This window comes from Pogona vitticeps, chromosome 9, assembly GCF_051106095.1.
Source record: "Pogona vitticeps strain Pit_001003342236 chromosome 9, PviZW2.1, whole genome shotgun sequence".
Taxonomy (NCBI): Eukaryota; Metazoa; Chordata; class Lepidosauria; order Squamata; family Agamidae; genus Pogona; species Pogona vitticeps.
This window is the reverse complement of record NC_135791.1, coordinates 18,085,862-18,103,962: the sequence shown is the minus strand read 5'-3', so window position 1 is coordinate 18,103,962 and position 18,101 is coordinate 18,085,862. Positions and strand designations below refer to the sequence as shown.

At 45.9% G+C, this 18,101-nt stretch overlaps 1 protein-coding gene and 1 long non-coding RNA gene across 4 annotated transcripts in view; both read right to left on the bottom strand.

Moving 5' to 3' along the window:
• The window catches only part of LOC110090914 (leucine-rich glioma-inactivated protein 1), a 29,076-nt gene extending 24,291 nt beyond the window's left edge, over window positions 1-4,785 (bottom strand). The window contains exons 1-3 of one of the 3 annotated variants that reach the window (XR_013538489.1): window positions 3,817-4,785; window positions 2,123-2,194; window positions 904-975 (exon numbers count right to left, since the gene is read on the bottom strand). Coding sequence is in view for 2 of the 3 variants with exons in the window: in XM_020814793.3 (XP_020670452.2) it covers window positions 904-975; window positions 2,123-2,194; window positions 3,817-4,007 (335 nt within the window). In the remaining variant the exon portion in view is untranslated. The remainder of the gene's footprint in view (window positions 1-903; window positions 976-2,122; window positions 2,195-3,816) is intronic. The other 2 variants (XM_020814793.3, XM_020814794.3) reach the window with 2 other exon arrangements.
• Window positions 4,786-13,955: 9,170 nt separating this feature from the next.
• Window positions 13,956-15,459, bottom strand: LOC140702077 (uncharacterized). The gene is made up of 2 exons (XR_013538492.1): window positions 14,545-15,459; window positions 13,956-14,453 (listed from the first exon to the last, which is right to left on the bottom strand). It is a non-coding gene; the product is annotated as an uncharacterized LOC140702077 (long non-coding RNA).
• Between the last annotated feature and the right edge of the window lie 2,642 nt (window positions 15,460-18,101).

The window sequence follows — 18,101 nt, the reverse complement described above, 5'->3', positions numbered from 1 at the left end:
AACCAAAAGGTTAACCTACTTGAGCTTTTTCTTTTTAATTACTTGACTGTCTGCCCTCTTTCTAATCAACATTCATGCCCTGATGTCAGGCAATCTTATAATGATTCCTCAGGGTCTGGAAAATTGACTTTCTATAGGCCACAACTATATTTTCCAAGCTCTGCCGTTCCCACACAGCTTCATCTATCTATCTATCTATCTATCTATCTATCTATCTATCTATCTATCTATCTATCTATCTATCTATCTATCTATCTATCTATCTATCTATCTATCTATCTATCTATCTATCTATCTATCTATCTAGTCTGTCTGTCTGTCTGTCTGTCTGTGTGTCTGTTTTCAATTCATTTTCAGTTCACAACAGTGATGAGAATAACATAAAATAACATAAACATAATTGAAAGTGAAGTTAAAATTAAATTGGCATTGCATTTAAAAGCCGGGCAGTAATGAAAATTAAAAGGTTGATACTCTTGGTGGCTATTCAGATAGACTGTTCTGAAAAGCCTGATGAAATCAGAAGGTTTCCAAGGGTGTCCTAAAAGTCACTAGAGAGGGGAGGCAGGCGAAGTTCAGATGGCAGGTCATTCCAGAGGCAAGGAGCGACCGCCGAGAAGGCCTGATTCCTTGCTTCCTCTTTCCAGGCCTCCTTTGGAGTGAAAGTCCCTGCTGGAAGTGGGCATTTGGCCATGTACTGAGGTCCCGAACCGCTTATATTCACCATAATCTTACATCTTACAAAACCCACTACCTTTACAAGATCCACTTTCCCATTCTTCCCCCATAGCCTTCACAAGCTTATTATGCCACCTCGCAACCCACAGCACCACACCATCCCAAGCGTTCATGCTTCTCTCCCCCCAAAAAAACTCCCAGAAGCCACCACTCTTACACACTCACAGGTATTCCAGGTGTATAAGTCCAACAAAGGCGTCGTCCCCGATCAGTTCCAGGGAGCTGTATGTGATCAAGCTAGAATAGGGAGTGGGTAAGAGAAGCAAACAGGTCAGATTTTGGGAACCAGGAAGGAAAGACAACTACGTTCTGGGTGGAAGACAGAAAAAGTGTAACCAACATCCCAAAGGATTAGATCCAGTGTTGTAAGGGGAGCCTCTGCTTGCTGGAGCCATGCTCCAGGGCTTTTATAGCAGCAGAGATGTGGAGGTTATCTGCCATTCCACACAGGCTTTCTGTACTCTTGTAGTTTAGCTGCAATTCTCACAATATTTATTTTATTGTATTTTATCTATTCTATTTTAATACCACCTGATTGGAGCAAGGCACTGCTCTTTAATGAACAAATAAACAAATAAAGCAAAAACAATCATATATCAATAAAGGTAAATAAAAATAAAAAGGAATAAGGGGGGACAGATTTTCCTTGCAATGTGATACAGTTGGGAATGATCCCTGCTATAATGCAGAGTATTTCAAGGTGCTTTTGGTCTTGAAATGGTAATTAAGGTCCATCAGCTTTACAAAAGACTTGCTTCTGGTGGAAATTAAAACCTCTCTGACCATTTTCAGGATATGGATCAATACAAGCTGCTTGCACTTTGGGACTGTTCTTAAGAGGCCAGGTTAGCGGAACTGTGAAGAAGAACATCACTGCTAGATCCTCCATGAAGCATAGCAGATCCTCCTGAAAGGTTGGCTCTCAGAAGCGCAAGGCACCAATTGCTCCTGACCGAAGGCATTGAAACGTTTAAGGTTTGTTGTCCACGCTGTTGGGCAAATAGTTGTGGGTGGTAAGGAGTCGTCACCCTGGCATTCAGATCTTAGGGCTCCTGTGGCTGAGAGGAAAGTCAACAATTCCCAGAAGCCTTCACCACCCCCTCTGCTGGCCAGGATTTCTGGGAGTTGAAGTCCAAGAACATCTGGAAGCCCAAGGTTGGGGACCACTGCTCTAAAGACCATAGTCAAATGTCCACACTTCTCAGTTTCTAATGTGAATAGAAAAGGATTCAAACTCACAGGTCACATACTGGAGACAGTAAGAGGATGGCAAACAGAAAGACGGACACCCCACATATCACAGATGCCCTGAAGGAGGGATAGCCATACGTACGGTTTGACACACACACCACTCACAACACAAGGGATGCATCAAGTTCCTTACAGCAGCTGAAGAGACGGCACCTGTTGAAAGCTGCCTTCTAAGATCTCAGTAAATCCTGAGCGGATGAGAGACCTGCAAGAGAGAAATGGGGTGGGGAGGGGAGAGAGGGGGGGTAGGGAAGAGCAGCAGCTGAATGGCTTGGCAGAAGATGCCGGCTGCAGGAGCACTGGCACCAGCAGCAAAAATGGCACCACCCACCCCATCAGGACCTCAGCGCCCCCTGAGAGAAGGGCTGATAAACCGCACCGCAAAAAAGCCAAGAAATTAGCTGGGGATTTTAGGCCCTCCTAATGTTTCTTCCCACACTTTCACTGCTGCACAAAAAGCAGTCACTGTGACTAAATCCGCCTCCATGCGTTTGTTTTGTTTTGCCCATGCAGCTTCCAGGGTGGTCATTTCAGCTACGGTATCTCTGTAGGCTACAGCTTTCTTGCTTTTAAAACCACGAGTTTCCCTTTGGAAGGGCTACACCTCCAAGCAGCTTCACTTTTGCCTCTATGCAACGTCCAGGCCACTTGTGGGAAACCTGGGCATGGTCACAGGTAGCCTCTCCAGTCCTGCCAGCAGGATAGTCCATAGCCATTCGATCTCCCCGGTTTTAAAACACATGCATCGCCTTGGAGCACTCACTTCAAATGGTAAGGTAGGGTGAGAAACCAGTTCTCGCCAGCCCACCTGACAAATAATGGTGGGCATAGTCCTTCGTTGTCCCCATTCAGAGGGCCAGATCCCTGCTCTAGAGGAGTCGCTGCATAACCCAATGCCTTCTAGATGTGTTGCTGTACAAGTCACACCACACACCACACATACAGCTATGGCTTTCTGTGGATGATGGGCATTGCAGTGCACAGCATCTTGTGGCAAGGGAAGGGTCCCTCTGTGGAAGAAAGCCACTCCAGGAGAGAAAGCACAGGCGGCTTGTGGAGCTGGGGAGATTCTGGATTGCCTCTAAGACGGCTGGGGAGGCACCTGGACAAGGGGGAACCCTCCAGGATTTCATGCACGTTCTTAGTGCCACAGACACACCAGCCAACCCATCAGCACATCACAGATGGGGAGATCAAGCACCCCCATGCCTTGCAGCTGGCTCTAACGGCCCATTCTTAGCTAACCATGGAAACCCACCTACTGTCAGGACTTGTAGGGCCATCAGGACACCCCAGTAAATCATCTGCCTGTTCTCTTGGGCCAAGAACCCTCCCTCCCTCCCTCCGCTGAGTGGCACCAGGTTTACCTTAGATAACAGGGAGGGGGGGACCTGCAGAGGGACGTTGCCCCCAGCTCTCTCAGGTCAGCCCTTCCAAGCAGTGCCTTCGGAAGGCATCTGGGGAGGGGCGTAATTTTTGTAAAAGAGGGGGAAGCACTTGGGGGGCTGTAAATTTCATCCCTGCCTTCCCCCACCCAAAGCAATGGCCCCCAGCCACCGATCTAAGGACTGTCTTTATGAATAAACCACAGTCCTCTTAGACCAAGCATGCTCTGAGTCCGGGGCCTTCCCCCCCTCGCGGTGGGGGGGACCCCCCTTAACCCCTTCCTGTCCGACGCCTCCACACACACACACACACACCGGGGGGGGGGAGAGGAACGGTTGGCTTGGAGAGGGCAGGTGACCCCGGCCCCGATCCTCCGCCTTCCCCCCCCCAAAGAAAAAACCCGGGGAAAGGGGGGGGAAGCAGAGGGAGAGCCGGGCTTACAAGGAGTGGAGGTTTTGGGGCAGGTCCCGGGGGATCTCCTTGACCTTCTCGCAGAGCGCCGTGTCCTTGGTGCAGGTGCAGCCGAGGGGGCACTTCCTCTTGGGGGGCTTGCGGCCGGCGCCCTGCCCGGCCAGGAGCAGCAGCAACAGGAGGGGGGCGCCGGCCCCCCCAATACCCAGGCGCCAGCCCATCCTCCGCCTCTTTCTCCACCTTTCCTCCGCCGGCCCGGGCTCGCTGGTCGCCTCCCGTCGCCTCCACTTCCTCGTCGTCTCGCCGCGTGCAAACCCGCAACGCGGAGCCTCCGCTTTCCCACGGCACACACACACGCAGGCACGCACCCTGCGCCCCCCCTTCCGCGCGCCGCCGCCGCCGCCGCCGCGATCTAATCCCGCGGCCGGCGCCTCGTGTCCCGGTTCATCCTTGCGCCCAGCTCCGAGGCAACGTTAGTTCGAGCCCGCAGTCCTCCGGATACCATCCGCCGCCGCGCCGCCGCCTGGCCCCATCCACCACGGGGGGGGGGGGAATGGCCTCAAAGCTGCGTCGCTTCCAAGACGCACCTCCCCTGGAGATCCTTATCTCCACCAGCCCAGGTTTGCTATGTGTCTTTTAAAAAAAATGAATCAATGAATACACAATATAGCAGCCACCCTTGAAATCTATCTGGCGATCTCTATCAAAAGCACATTTCTTTTCGCGTGAGTCGAATATCAAAGCACCAGCGGCCCTTTTCTCCGCCTGCGGCCGCTCAGATCCTGACCCGGTCCAGGAGATCATCAAGCCCCTGGTTTCTGCGATCTAACCTAAGGACGGCATCGGGTCCCCCAGCCCTCCCTCCCTTCCTCGCCCTCTCCCGCTCGCTCCCTTTCTCTCCTCTTGTCTCCGCAGATACATCACCGCCGCTGACAGGCGCGCGCCGCGCACACACACACACACGCACGCACATCCACCGAGCCCCGCCGCCAACCAATAGAAACGGAGCCGCTTAGCTGGCACAGCTACCAACTTCGCTGTGGAGTGGGCATGCCATTTAAAAGGAGGGAGGGGGGAGAGAGAGGATGATGATCCTCACCATCACCACCCATCCCTGTGGCAATGAGGAGTGAGGAAGGACCAAGTCAGATTTTCAAATGCCCTCTGGAAAAAATGACATGCAAGGCGCGTGGGGCTTCCCTTTCCGTGGCACTCCGGAGTTTTTCCACAGCATGTGGATCTGTGCTCTCAGAAGCCCTGGGGGTGGGGATGGGGGTTCTTCCCTCCTCATGAATCTGACATGTAAGCAGAAGGGGAAGTGGGGCGCCCCGTTCACAAGGATTTTGAACAGCCAGCCTAGAATGGTTTGTTGCTTGAGATAGCAAAAATCCCCTTATGCATGGAGAGGCCAACTTGAGTTGCACGCGAGACAAAGAGATATAGCCCAGATGCTTCAGGTTGTGAACAACTGCCGGTATTTACAATGCATAGACTCTAATAGTAATCTTAGAACTGCAGGGCTGGAAGGGACCTGGTGGATCACGGAGGAGGCACAGTGGGGGAATCGAACTCTCAACCAAGGTTTTCTTTTATAACTGCTGCACTTCATCAGCAGTAGTACATACAGTATACAATCCAAAACCCATTCTCCCCCCACTTCCCCTGTCCTCTGTCAAGCAGAGGAAATGATTCATTTGTCAATATCCTGAAGTGGCTTGCTTATTGAGCTACTTCACAATATTGGCAGGAGCTATTTTCATATGAACGGTCAAGCTTGATTAGATCATTCTAATCAAGCCCAACTTTTTCCCAGTGGCACACAGTCGTTCGCTCCCTGCTGCTAGTCTAGCTGAATCCAAACGTTCCCTACTTGCCTTAGAATTCACCAGAAATTCTACTGAGATATAATGTGAGAACTGCAGAGATGGAAGGGACCCAATAGATCATCAAGTCCAGCCCCTGTCAAAGAGGTACAGTGCGGAAACGAAACTCCCAACCTCTGGCTCCACAGCAAGGTGCCTAAACCACTGAGCTATATAGCAGGGTTTCTTCTACTGTTGTGCCAACTGCAGAAAACGAAGGTAGAAAAATTGCTATGGGGGCAGGAGTAAATTAAGGCATCTGTTTACTGGGTGAATCGTTGTCATGGTGAGGGTGAAACCAACTAATTATATCTCTAAGTATATCTGTATCAGCTCCACCCAACCTGGCATCATCAGATGTTCTGGACTTCATCTTCTACACTACCCCAGCTAGGATGGACAACTTCACAACTGAGTGCAGATCTGAACCTGGGACTCAGAATTCTCCCATGGCAGTAGCACAATACCTTCCATAAGCCCCTCCGTCTGACACCTCCTAAATAGCACCTCCACATATTTTTAGACTACAACTCCCACTTGCAATCACTAGCACACCCCGTCATCCATGAAGAGGGGAGCTGTAATCCTGCACCTGATGGGTTCCCAATCTGAAATATCTACATCTGAACCAAAGAGTGATCTTCAACTATCAGGCCCCTGTGATCTGGGGCAGCAATTTTCTACATTAATGCAAGAAAGCTCCCCCACCCAAGCCATCATGGAAGGAAATTGAGAGGTTGGTTTTGCTAAACCAGAACATAAATGTCCAGTATGTATGAGAAACCAGGTGAAATGGAGGGGGGAAAGTGGGAGACTGCCACCCTTGATAACAAGTGCTATAATGAGCTTGGGGATATTTGGCATGCAATTTTTTTTCGACTTCAAGTCCCAGAAGCCTCAGCCAAGATGGTCCATGATAGGGGATTATGGGAGTTGATATAAAAAAGCCAAGAATGTCAGAGTTTCCCCATTCCTGTTCTATAGCCAGGAAACAAAAGGATATACTGGAGGGGCATTCTATGCATGGCAAAGTGGATATGGATTCAATCAACCAGAGAATTTAAGGCAAACCAACTCCTCCATTGAAGTGTTGTGGGAAACACAGACTTGTAAAGATGGAGGAGAAAACACAAGCACAAAAGCCTCATTTCCTTACTGATTAGGTCCGACCTCTTCTGGCTTCACCAGTCTATGTCTACATAGGTTAAATTGAACCCTTTTTTTTGCCCTAGGGACTAGAAACTTGCTCATTGTTCTTCTTGTTGTTCAGCAAAGCAGTCAGAGATTCATTGTGTACCAGTTAGATGAGCTCCAACAGGATCACGGTTTTGACACAGTGCTGCTCACACCTGCCATCTATCTCTTTTCATATCGTAAAGTCTCTCTCTCTCTCTCTCTCTCTCTCTCTCTCTCTCTCTCTCTCTCTCTGCCTTATTCTACCAGCCCGAATGAATGGTTTTGGTGGTGCAGGAAGGCCCCCTGCTGGAACTGTTCTCTCTCCTCAAGAGCAACCTTTCTGCGAGGTCCTTGGAGGAAAATTCCCAGTGAGCTCTGCATAACCATTCAGAAAGTTGTCAGGAAGTACTTCAAGGGCCTCCTGAATCATCAGCTGAGGGTCTTCTCTAGGTCAGTGGTTCTTAACCTTTGTTACTCAGGTGTTTTTGAACTGCAACTCCCAGAAACCCATCCAGCACAGCTAGCTGTGAAGGCTTCTGGGAGTTGCAGTCCAAAAACACCTGAGTAACCCAAGGTTAAGAACCAGTGCTCTAGGTCAATGGTCCCCAACCTTGGACCTCCAGATGTTCTTGGACTTCAACTCCCAGAAATCCAGGCCAGCAGAGGTGGTGGTGAAGGCTTCTGGGAGTTGTAGTCTAAAAACATCTGGAGGCCCAAGGTTGAGGACCACTGCTCTAGGTGACGCAGATCAAGAAAAGCCTGCACTCCAAGAAGTGGGTCATGGGCCGATCTTCTCCCATTATTTCCTGTGGTTGAGAAGGACCTTAAGTTTCATGATACAAAATTGCGTATTATTTCCAGGACTATCCCAGGCACTTCCAGCAAGTTAGCAGATGATGGGAACTTACAGAGCTCCTTCTGCTTATAGTAGATGAGGACTGACCCAAGACATTTAAACCCAACACTCTTGACTTCCCATTCCTCATTTTGTTGTTGTGCTGCCAAATTTTCTCTGACTCTTGGTGACCCTATAAATGAGCAATCTTCAATATGCTCTGTTCTCAACAGCTCTGCTCAGCTCTTGCAAACCCAGGCCTGTGGGTTCCTTCAGACAGTCAATCCATCTTGTATTTGGTCTTCCTCTTTTCCTGCTACCTTCTACCTTCCCCAGCATTATGGTCTTTTCCAGGGAATCCTGCCTACTCGTGATGTGCTCAAAGTAGGATAGGGTCAGTTTCAACAATTTTTTTTTTGTCCCCAGAGATAGTTCAGGCTTGATTTGTTCTAGGACCTACTTCTTCACCTGTCTAGCAGTCCAGGGCATCCACAAAGCTCTCCTCCAGCACCACATTTGAAACAAATCATTTTTTCCTCTTCTCAGCGTTCATACACAGTGAGTCTCACTTTTGTGAAGAAGGCTTGTATTGACATCTAGCCAGGAGTTTGAGAACTCTTCTGTTTTTTTTTCCTATTGTTTCGGTGCCATCCACAAATAAGTAGTTCCCTGCCCAATGAAAGTATATATTGGCTGAAAACTTGCATTTGTTTGTGATTTTTAGTGGTCTAAGAAAGGTGTCACCTACCCTTGCCTTTAGATTGTGTCCAAGTACGTTGTGGCCCCTATGGATATATTTCCTCCTTTTGTTTCCCTAACTTAAGAGGCATTTAATTAAAGGACCAACATTTCTTAAAACTCTAATCTAAAATAGCTTGGCCTGCTCTGTAATTACAGCCTCTGAGGAGAAGCTGTGTTGTTTTTGCTCTAATAGCTTTTTTGTACATGGGGTTTGCTCTTTGGGGGCGGTGGGGAGGGGGGGGCGAGAGGACTGCCAGTTCCTGTAGGGTCAATGTTCTCTCTCCATTTCCATGGCGCCCTCCCCTCAAGCTCTAACATGGTCGAATAGTTTCCACTCTCCTTGACACCAGGGCCATTTGGCCCTCTCGCGCGCACACACCCCGCCCGCAAACGCCGAGCCATAAAGCCCTGTACACAGCAAAAGCCGAACCCTTCACCATACAATGGGCCCAGCTGTTTGGCCGAGTGCCCTCCTCGGAGCTGAGATTCCTGCCCAGGCCTCAACATTTCCTTTCACACAGCACAGCTTTGTTCTGCCGTCTTTTGGGAAGGGGGTGTGTGGCAGGGCAAGGGCTGGAGTGGACCTGAACTTAAAGAGCCGCTGCTTACAAAGAAAGCGGAGCCCCAAGGCAGAAGCGGAGAGCGGAGCAGACAGTTTCAGGGCGGTGGTGGTAAAGAGGGGGCAATTCTCCATAGAGTCATAGAGTTGGAAGAGACCACTGAAGCCGTCCTGTCCATGACATAGCAAAGAAGGGTTTCGGGGGACTGGAGATACGGGGCAGAGGTTTGCCAGATGTCCATGCAGGCAGCAGCCTTTAATGTGTACAGTTAAGTGGTGCCTCGCATTACGATTGCTTCATTTAATGATGAAAGCGCATTACGACAACGATTTTGTGATCGCTTTTGCGACCGCAAAATGATGTTTCCTATGGGGGAATTTCGCTTTGCGATTATCAGTTCCCTGCTTCGGGAACTGATTCTTCACAAAACGACAATTTTCCAACAGCTGACGTTGCTAGACGTCCATGAAGGCTGCAGCCTTTTATGTGTATTAGGAAGTTGGCCACTGGAATCCCTTGGGCCAAATCTGTTCCTTTCTCAGCAGCCTCCCAAAGGAAAGAGGAGAATGGATCAATTTACAGAACAATCTATTGGTACTAAGAAACTCCCCCCCCCTCTCTCTCTCTCTCTCTCTCTCACACACACACACACACACACACACACACACACACACACACACACAAGCTATTGTGAAATGTTCAGCTATGCCCAGGAGGAGTGGGAAGGGGGTAAATGATCTCATTACTCCAGCTAATTCAAATTGTCCCAGCACTTCAGCACTGAAAGTCCCATCCCTCAGCATTGTTTCCCTCGTGGGTGAAATGTGTAGGCTTTTCTTTTTCTTTTTTTCAATGACTGTAAGTCAAAATTCAGAGGGAATAATGATTCTTGATTAAAATTCAATATAAAGAGGGCAAATATTGATTTATTTATTAATTGATGTATTTCTGGTCTCTTCGTTAAGCAGACTTCATGGGGCATTGGCCAAAATCCAGTTACACAGTCATGCTGATGAAGGGCAATTCCATAATTTGTAGCTAATTAACAAGTACCTGTCTGGATTCCTGGTTGTGTGCCCAGGGGTTCAACTGGTGCACAAATGGGGGTTTGTAAATTACCAGAAATTTGCTTTTGGGAGTTATCCCTTCACTCTTTGCCAGTATAACTATGAAACAGAAAACAAACTGTTTATTATCTGAAATTAGTGTCTTATCCCACTAACAGAAGTGAAACAAAGTTACATTGCAGTGATGACAGAACATGCCGCTGCGCTCAAATTATAAAAGGAACCGAAAGGAACTGATTTCATTACTTCAGAGAAATGGAAAACTAAAGAGTTATTTTCCTAAAATCATATACAGTAATAGTAATCAACTATTCATCATGATTGGGAAGGAGCTAGAAATTATAACTAATTACTTTTTCGTACACTTTCCTAAGAGGTTTCTCCCAAATTTTATTGACCCTCCATATCAGAGACAGGGAAAATTACTTTTTTAAAATGTAGGAAACTTACATTTTGGATTATGACTGGCCTCTTTGGTTCAAGGATTCTGCGAGTCATATTTCACAAAAGTAACTTTGTAAGCTCAAGGGTGCAGTAGCGCATGGTATGAGGCTTTCGTTTCCCATCCACTTCCTTTTTAACTGCCTTCCATCAAAAGTAGCTGCAAATCAGCATTATAGGGTGTTTTTTTTAGTGTTATTGTCTACATGCCTGCCTTTGTGAGTAGGTACTGTTATGGACCAAAGCCCATTCCCTCATTTGGTCTCCAGCAAGGGATCAGACGATACAACCAGCTGAACCAAAGTTCAGTTTTATTGGAAGTAAGCTGGGACATCTCTTAAAAGCAGAAAAAAACCCTGAAAATACAGTGTACAGATATTTTATAGAGTAACAAGGAGCCATCATATTCTACAATGCTATTGATCAGCATTATCCTAGTTTGGATCCTAAACCTAATTAGGTGATGATGCCAAGGTTACAACATTATTGGTCCCCTATGGATATATGTAAGATGCCCTAATTCCCCCTTTGGCCTGTCCTAGGGATGTTCCCCACTGTCTGGAGGGATGTGTATTGCATCTTCCTTATCTATTGATAGGATTATGTTGTCTTCCTGGGCCGAAATGTTAGTCTCTGGCTCCCTGTTGGTTTTATGTTTGACTATCTTCACATTGTGTTCCTAAACCTGGCCATCCGGTGGTTCAAAAGTGAGTGGGCAGGAGGTGAGAGAGAAGAAAAACCTTATACTAATACAGGTTACATGCTTCTAGTTAATTCTAAAAGCATTTTTGCTTCTTTAACTGTGTTTGTGGATATCCAGGTATCAGTACACCCTACCATTTGGCAAATAGAACAATGAGCTGGCTTTACAGGAAGACTTGCATTCTAAAATTGCTGTCTAAGGAGGTGGAAGAGAAGAAGAAAAATTGTTTAGGTCATAACAACATCTCTGGAACAATAAGACAAAACTCACATGAACTCTCAAGTAGAAAAGACAGGTTAGCTCAGCTCTTGTAACCACAGATAATTCAAGACAGCTGTTCCCAACCTCTTGCCCTCTGCATATGTTGGACTACAATGCCCATCAGTCCCTGCCAGCTGAACTATGACACCCAGCACCCCTAGCGTCACCAATTACAGGAGCTGTGGGCCAACACACCCAGAGGGCATCAGCTTTGGGAAGAGCAGTTCACAATTTCTTGATCTCTGAAGCAGACAGAAAGTGGAGGGGAAAAGCACTTTCCTCGCAAGAAAGTGGAGGGGCAAAGCAGAAAACAAAGTGCTTTGATCCCTGCTTTCCCCCTCCCCTTTCTTGCAAGCAAAGAAATTTTGGGTTAGAAAAGTGGGAGGGGAGCATCTTATACATGGCGGGTGTCTTATAAACAGAAAAATATGGTAATTATATGTGCTGCCTTCAGAATTTTAGCTATAGGACAATTCATAAACCAAGACTAATTTTGGAAATATAGAAATACTTAGAAAAAAGTGAAAAGCACAGTCTGAAAAACCATAATTTCTTCTGTGTGTGAAAAATAATATTCTGAGATCACACCTGCTATGATACGGGCATATATTAGTAGTTTTAGGCTAGGCATAGGCAACCCCCTCCCCTGCCAGTATTGGGGTGAGGTGCTGCCTGTATATGAGCTGCTAAGGATTTATACTATTAAAAAAGAATCTTACTTTCCTCTTTGGAACATTTTTCCTACTGTATATGGAGATTTATGCAGTTAATTGATCAATCAAGGTCGAAACACGAACAATTAATTTAGATGTCTGTCTTTGAGCGACAGCCTTACTAATTTGAATAGTTTAGTTTTGATTTTGTGGGAACATCTGCATATTTCAGTATGCTGCATAATGTTCCATGCATTTGAGATACTTTTTGATTGACATGGGACATTTTCAGATTTTAATGTCAGCTCAGATTTTAGAGCTCATTCACTGATATGTGGCAGAGCAAATATCTATTTATTTAAAAGAGATTTACCCAGCTTTTCTCCTTTAAAATCACCCAAGATGGCTTACAGCATTGAAAGACAATATTTAAAGCCACAAACAATAAGCATACAAGTATTTGGGAGATAGGTTTGCACAAGAAGAACGTGCAACAGGTTTAATCGTGCCACTGAACCTTTGCAGTTCAGACAGATTTTCTAACATATGTACCATACATTCTTCCTACCTACCATACATCATTCCCATCTTTATGATGTTCATGACTGCTGTTTGAAAGAAATCAGCAGTCTCTATGGCATTCATGTTATATTGCCCCACAGATGTGTTAGAACCTGAAAAACACCCATTTTTTGCGATTGCACATTGTTCTCATCCATTCATGCTATATTGTCCCTGATATATGTTAGAACCTGAGCAGCCACTCTTTTTTGCCTCTGCATAATATGCTTTCCATAGTCTTATGATCTGGTTATTCTGAGAAACCCTAAGAATCTATCTTTCATCAAAGAACAAAAGGAAGACCCTACCTTAAATGAATGCTTTGCACAAGTTAAGGAAATTCCACTGACTCCTGAAAATCCTGAATGATGGTTTTGGGCTGGGGGGTTATGTTTCTGTGCTGTGCTGGCCTTGGGGGGTTTGTTTTTTGGAGTCTCCCCCCCATTTCTGATGGGTCTTGGGGAGATTGTTTGTTTTTTGGTGTTCCCCTCATTTCTGGTGGGTCTTGGGGGGTCTGCTTGCTTTCCTTCCCCCAACCCCTTCAGCCGGAAGGGATTAATCGTGTTCCTGATGGGTCTTGCAGTGATTTTTTAAATTTGTTTTCTTCAGCCGGAATGGATTAATTGCATTTCAGTGCATTTCAATCGGAAATGGTGCTTTGACTTACAACCATTTCTAGTTATGCCCATTTTCTTGAACGGATTATGGTCATGAGGCACCACTGTATTTCTTTAAGTTATGTGGAAATATTACTAGAAGAGAATGTATAGAACTACTATGAAAAATATTGATTTGTAATGTATCTGTTCAAATCTGCCCCCTCTGAGGGTACCCCTATCCCAGCTGCCCCTTGCCTTACCCTAGCCTGTTATAAGGAAAATTAAAAAAAAGAAAGAAAGCAGAAAGATGTTTTACAAAGGGGTCCAGCTTTTATATATTTTTAATCTTTTCATGCTGCCTAAGATTGGCTGCTTTTCCTACCCCAGAAGCAGCTTAGGATATATAGCAGACCTGTTTTCTGTGCTTACATGTGAGTGTTACCTGAATCTGGCTAATTTCCTATGAACAAGCCATAACAGGAAGGCTATTTGACCTCTCCTTGGCCTTTATGGATACCAGGAAAAGGAATGAATAGATGTTGAGGCAAGGTCTCTTATCTAGGAAGCAGCATGGGGGTAATTATGCACAGAATGACGGCTTTGAGAACAGGCATTTATGGTCCTGAGCCTTTTTTCCCCCTGCCATTAATATTTGAGCCACCCACCTACCCCAAAACCCTATGGGATAAATGATAAACTGAAAACAACTGCTTTAAGAAAAACTTTTATTCATAATTTTATACTGGATGGTATAAGGAATGTAGTGTAAGGTCTCTTATTGATTACCTTTGACACATATTTTTAAAAGCGTTCATCTGACTTTCTTAGCACTTTTTCCAAAGTCTATATGCCTTGTGAGATCTGCCTATTTTGGTGATTAATTATTATTGTCTGATCAATATCTCTCTGTGCCAGAAAAAGCATATTACAGCTATAACCTATTGGAATAACAAGGTGAAGCAGGCTTTTAAAACAGATTTTTCCACATAGTGTCTGCAGCATTCTTGAAAAGCTATGTTCATCCCAGAACAAACAGACGTGTTTCTTGTCCAGGAGCTGGGCAACCTTCACAATCATCTTCCAGATGTTCAGACAATGCTTCATCAGTGCCAGCCCCCACAATGCATGCCATGGCTTTGCGTTTTTCTCAGAGGTGTGTCTCTTACTTCTAGTTGAAGAATATTGCTTAAAGCTCTATGTGGTGATCCCTGAATAATAAAAAAATGGGTTTTAACAAACATGCATAATGATCAACTATAGCATGCCTCTGGCACCACCTTTCCACAAATAATTACATACCTGTGTTTCAGAATTTTCTTCTGAGACCATTTTCCATGAAATTGATTCCAATGATCCCCCGTCTTTTGGGTCAGATGGATTTTCAGTATCTCTGCTACACATCTCTGTCTCCTGTAACAGCATAATATATTCTATATCATTTTGCAATCTTTGAAACCATCCCACACACACCCACACCAAACCAACAATATGGGAAAAGAAAGAAAAATCAGAAGGGTGAAGTTCGGGGTGGGGGCAACACTGGAATCCAGGAGGTAGACAATGCTATGACCATGCTATGAAAGATGGTGGCCGGCTAGTGGAGGTCTACGTTCTTCCTCCGCTACACTCTGTTTCTTTTCTTTCGGTTTTTGCTTACAGTACTTTGGATTCATTTGTTTTCACTCTGGTGTATCTGTTGCTTTCTTGCTATTCTTTCTTGCAACCGTCTAGCAGTTTTGATTTTACCATAACTTTTCTGCAACTGTTGCAATTTTGTTTTCGCTCCCCCTTCGACTTCCTTGGGCCAACGCTCCTGGGTTCAAGGCTGTGGATTCCTACTTGCCTCAGTTGCCTCAACTGGAAAGGCAAACTTGCCGGTTTGAAGGACGAGCTCTAGCTTTGCCAGAGTGGATTGCTGTTGTGCTGCTGCTTTGCTGCTGGAGGTGTGGAGCCCTTAGAGTGTTTAGGACATCTGCGAAGAATCATGGCTTTTTTTTTCATTCTGCCCTTCTCTTGCCCACACCTTTGGACAGATGCCTCCTGCAGAGGAAACCTCCCACTGTGGGGACACTGCTTCTGTCGACTGGCAGGTTGGCATCGGTGAGGACGTCGGTGTTGTGGTGGCCCAGAGAAACGTGGCTGGCTGGTTGGTGTCTGGTCGGCTGGGGATTGGCATCAGTTCCAGGCACTGAACTCAGCTTGGCGTATCGAAGTGCCAAATCAAAGTAGCCAGGCCTATAACAACCAAATGGGCCACTGCAATAATTAATGGGTCTCTCCAGGAGACACTCATTAGGCCCATTCGGAAGAAACCAAGCTTGGTGGCAGATGACATTGGCAATTATAGGCCCGTTGCCATTGTTTCTTTCCTCAGCAAAGTGGTAGAGAGGGTATGGCTGACCAGCTCCAGGCCCTTCCTGATGAAACCAATGCCCTGGATCCATTTCAGTTGGGCTTCAGGGCATACCATGGTACGGAAACAGCATTCGTCACCCTGTTTGATGTCCTGCTGAGGGAGGCCGACATCTCTGTTGGCAAAACATCTCTGTTGGTCCTTCTTGATATCTCAGCGACCTTTGATACTGTCAACCACTGTATCCTCCTGGGGAGGCTGTCTGAGCTGGGAATTGGTGGTCTGGCACTTGCCTGGCTCCGATCCTTCTTGGAGGACCGTCCCCAGAGAGTACAGCTTGGGAAGAATGTATCGGCCCTGTGGAGTCTCAAATGTGGGGTCCCACAGGGCTGGATTATCTCCCCAATATTGTTTAATATGAGACCACTAGGTCAGGTCATCAGGGGATGCGGGCCTCTACGTCTCCTTTTCCCCAACAACAGTGGATGCCATTTCATCCCTTCAGTGCTGCCTGGAGGCTGTATAAGCAATCGAGGCAGGTGAATGGACTGAGGCTGAACCTGGACAAGATGGAGGTCCTGAGAGTGGGTGGCCCTGCCATCGATGGTTTGGGGAACCCTCTCACTTTTGGGGGAGAGATTCTCATGACAAAGACAGAGGTTCACAGCCTGGGGGTCCATCTGCATCTGGCACCACAGAAACCCATGTGGCATCAATGGTCTGTTCTGCCTACTTCCATCTTTTGCAGATTGCCAAGCTGCATCCTTATCTTGAAGGTGGGGTGCTCACACTGTGGTCCATGCGCTTGTAGACTTGAGATTAGACTACTGTAATGTGCTCTACATGGGGCTACCTTTGGGATGGATGCAGAAACTTCAAATGGTGCAGAACATGGCAGCCAGACTTCTCACCAGGGTGAGAAAACATCAACATATCTCCCCCACTCCGGCTGTCTTGCATTGGCTGCCCATTCATTTCTGCATTGATTTCAAAGTGTTAACAATGACATGTAAAGCCCTAAATGGCTTAGAACCTCAATATCTAGCGGAGCACCTTCTCCCACTAGCCAGGAAGGGCGGCAGAGGGGCCAAATACCAAGGGAGGCCCAGAGAGAAAGAATAAGAAACCAGGCCTTTTCGGCAGTGGCCCCTCGCCTCTGGAACAGTCTACTCCCAGAAATTGGTCTGGCTCCCTTGCTGGGTGTTTTTAAGAGCAAGCTTAAAAACTGTCTCTTTAGGAAGGCTTTCCCTCCTGTCATTATTTAATTTATTTTTTGCCATTTTGAATCATATTAATGTTGTTGTTTTATTTTATACTGTTATTGTATTATGAATTCGTTGTTAGCCACCCAGAGTAGACTTCAGTCAAGATGGGCAAGATATTAAATGAATGAATGAATGAATGAATGAATGAATGAATGAATGAATGAATGAATGAATGAATATGCAACACCCAAGCCTCCAGATGTTGGTGGCTTACCATCCTTAGCCATCATAGCCAATGGTGAATGATGTTGTGAGCTGCTGGCCAACAACATCTGGCAGCCCTCCCTTTGATCATACTTGCTCTGACCACTATACTTGCATGTAGTTAGGTGTTCTTGGACTAAAACTTCTAGAAATCTTTACCACTAGCTGTACTGTCCAGGATTTCTGGGAGTTGTAGTCCAACCTGGGAACTCAAGGTTGGTAACCAGTGGTCTAGTCTATCGGGTTATTATTATCTCGGAGGCTGGGACTTGTTGTTTGATTATTTCCGTGTTTGTCGCTTAACTGCTTTACCCACTCTGGGAGTCCTTTTGGCTGAATATCTGGTTAAAAATAATCTGCTAAATAAATAAGAGAGTCTTGGATGAACTAGTTATAAAAGAGTCATGGACTAAGAGATTTTACGATAATGGGTGACTGTTACAGTTGGGTGTGGATTTAGTCCAACGTACAGTGGATTGACAGGCCTTCCTTTCATCCTGATTTGTGTGTTCTGTTAATCTTCCAGGGTCTCCTCTGAAAATGACTTGGGTAAAATATTCTCAAAGAAATCATTTTACATGCATCTCAAGACCTCCTCCTTGCATACAGGCACACCCTGGAATGTCAACTATGAGGTAGCATTCTGGAGTTGCCAAATTTGAGGTTTAGCAAACACAGCTTGGGCCAGGGAATCTAACTGCAAAAATAAATGCATGCGTAAACATAACAGGCAGATTGCTTCAATCATGTCTTCTTTTCATGATGGGTAAAGCGGAAGGGAATCTTTTTCCAGATTTGACACAAGAATGTAGCTAGGGTTGTCAGCTCACACTCCAGCATGTCCTGACGTAGATTTAGCTGGCATACTTTGTTCGTATGGTATATTATATATACCTGTATTCTAAATTTAATACATGGAATTTCAGAATTAAAATCATAGAATTAAAACATATAAAAATTTGGTGACTGTAAAAATAACTGCAGCGATGCTTGCAATTCTACCCCAGATCAAAATCTACCTGTACAGATATATC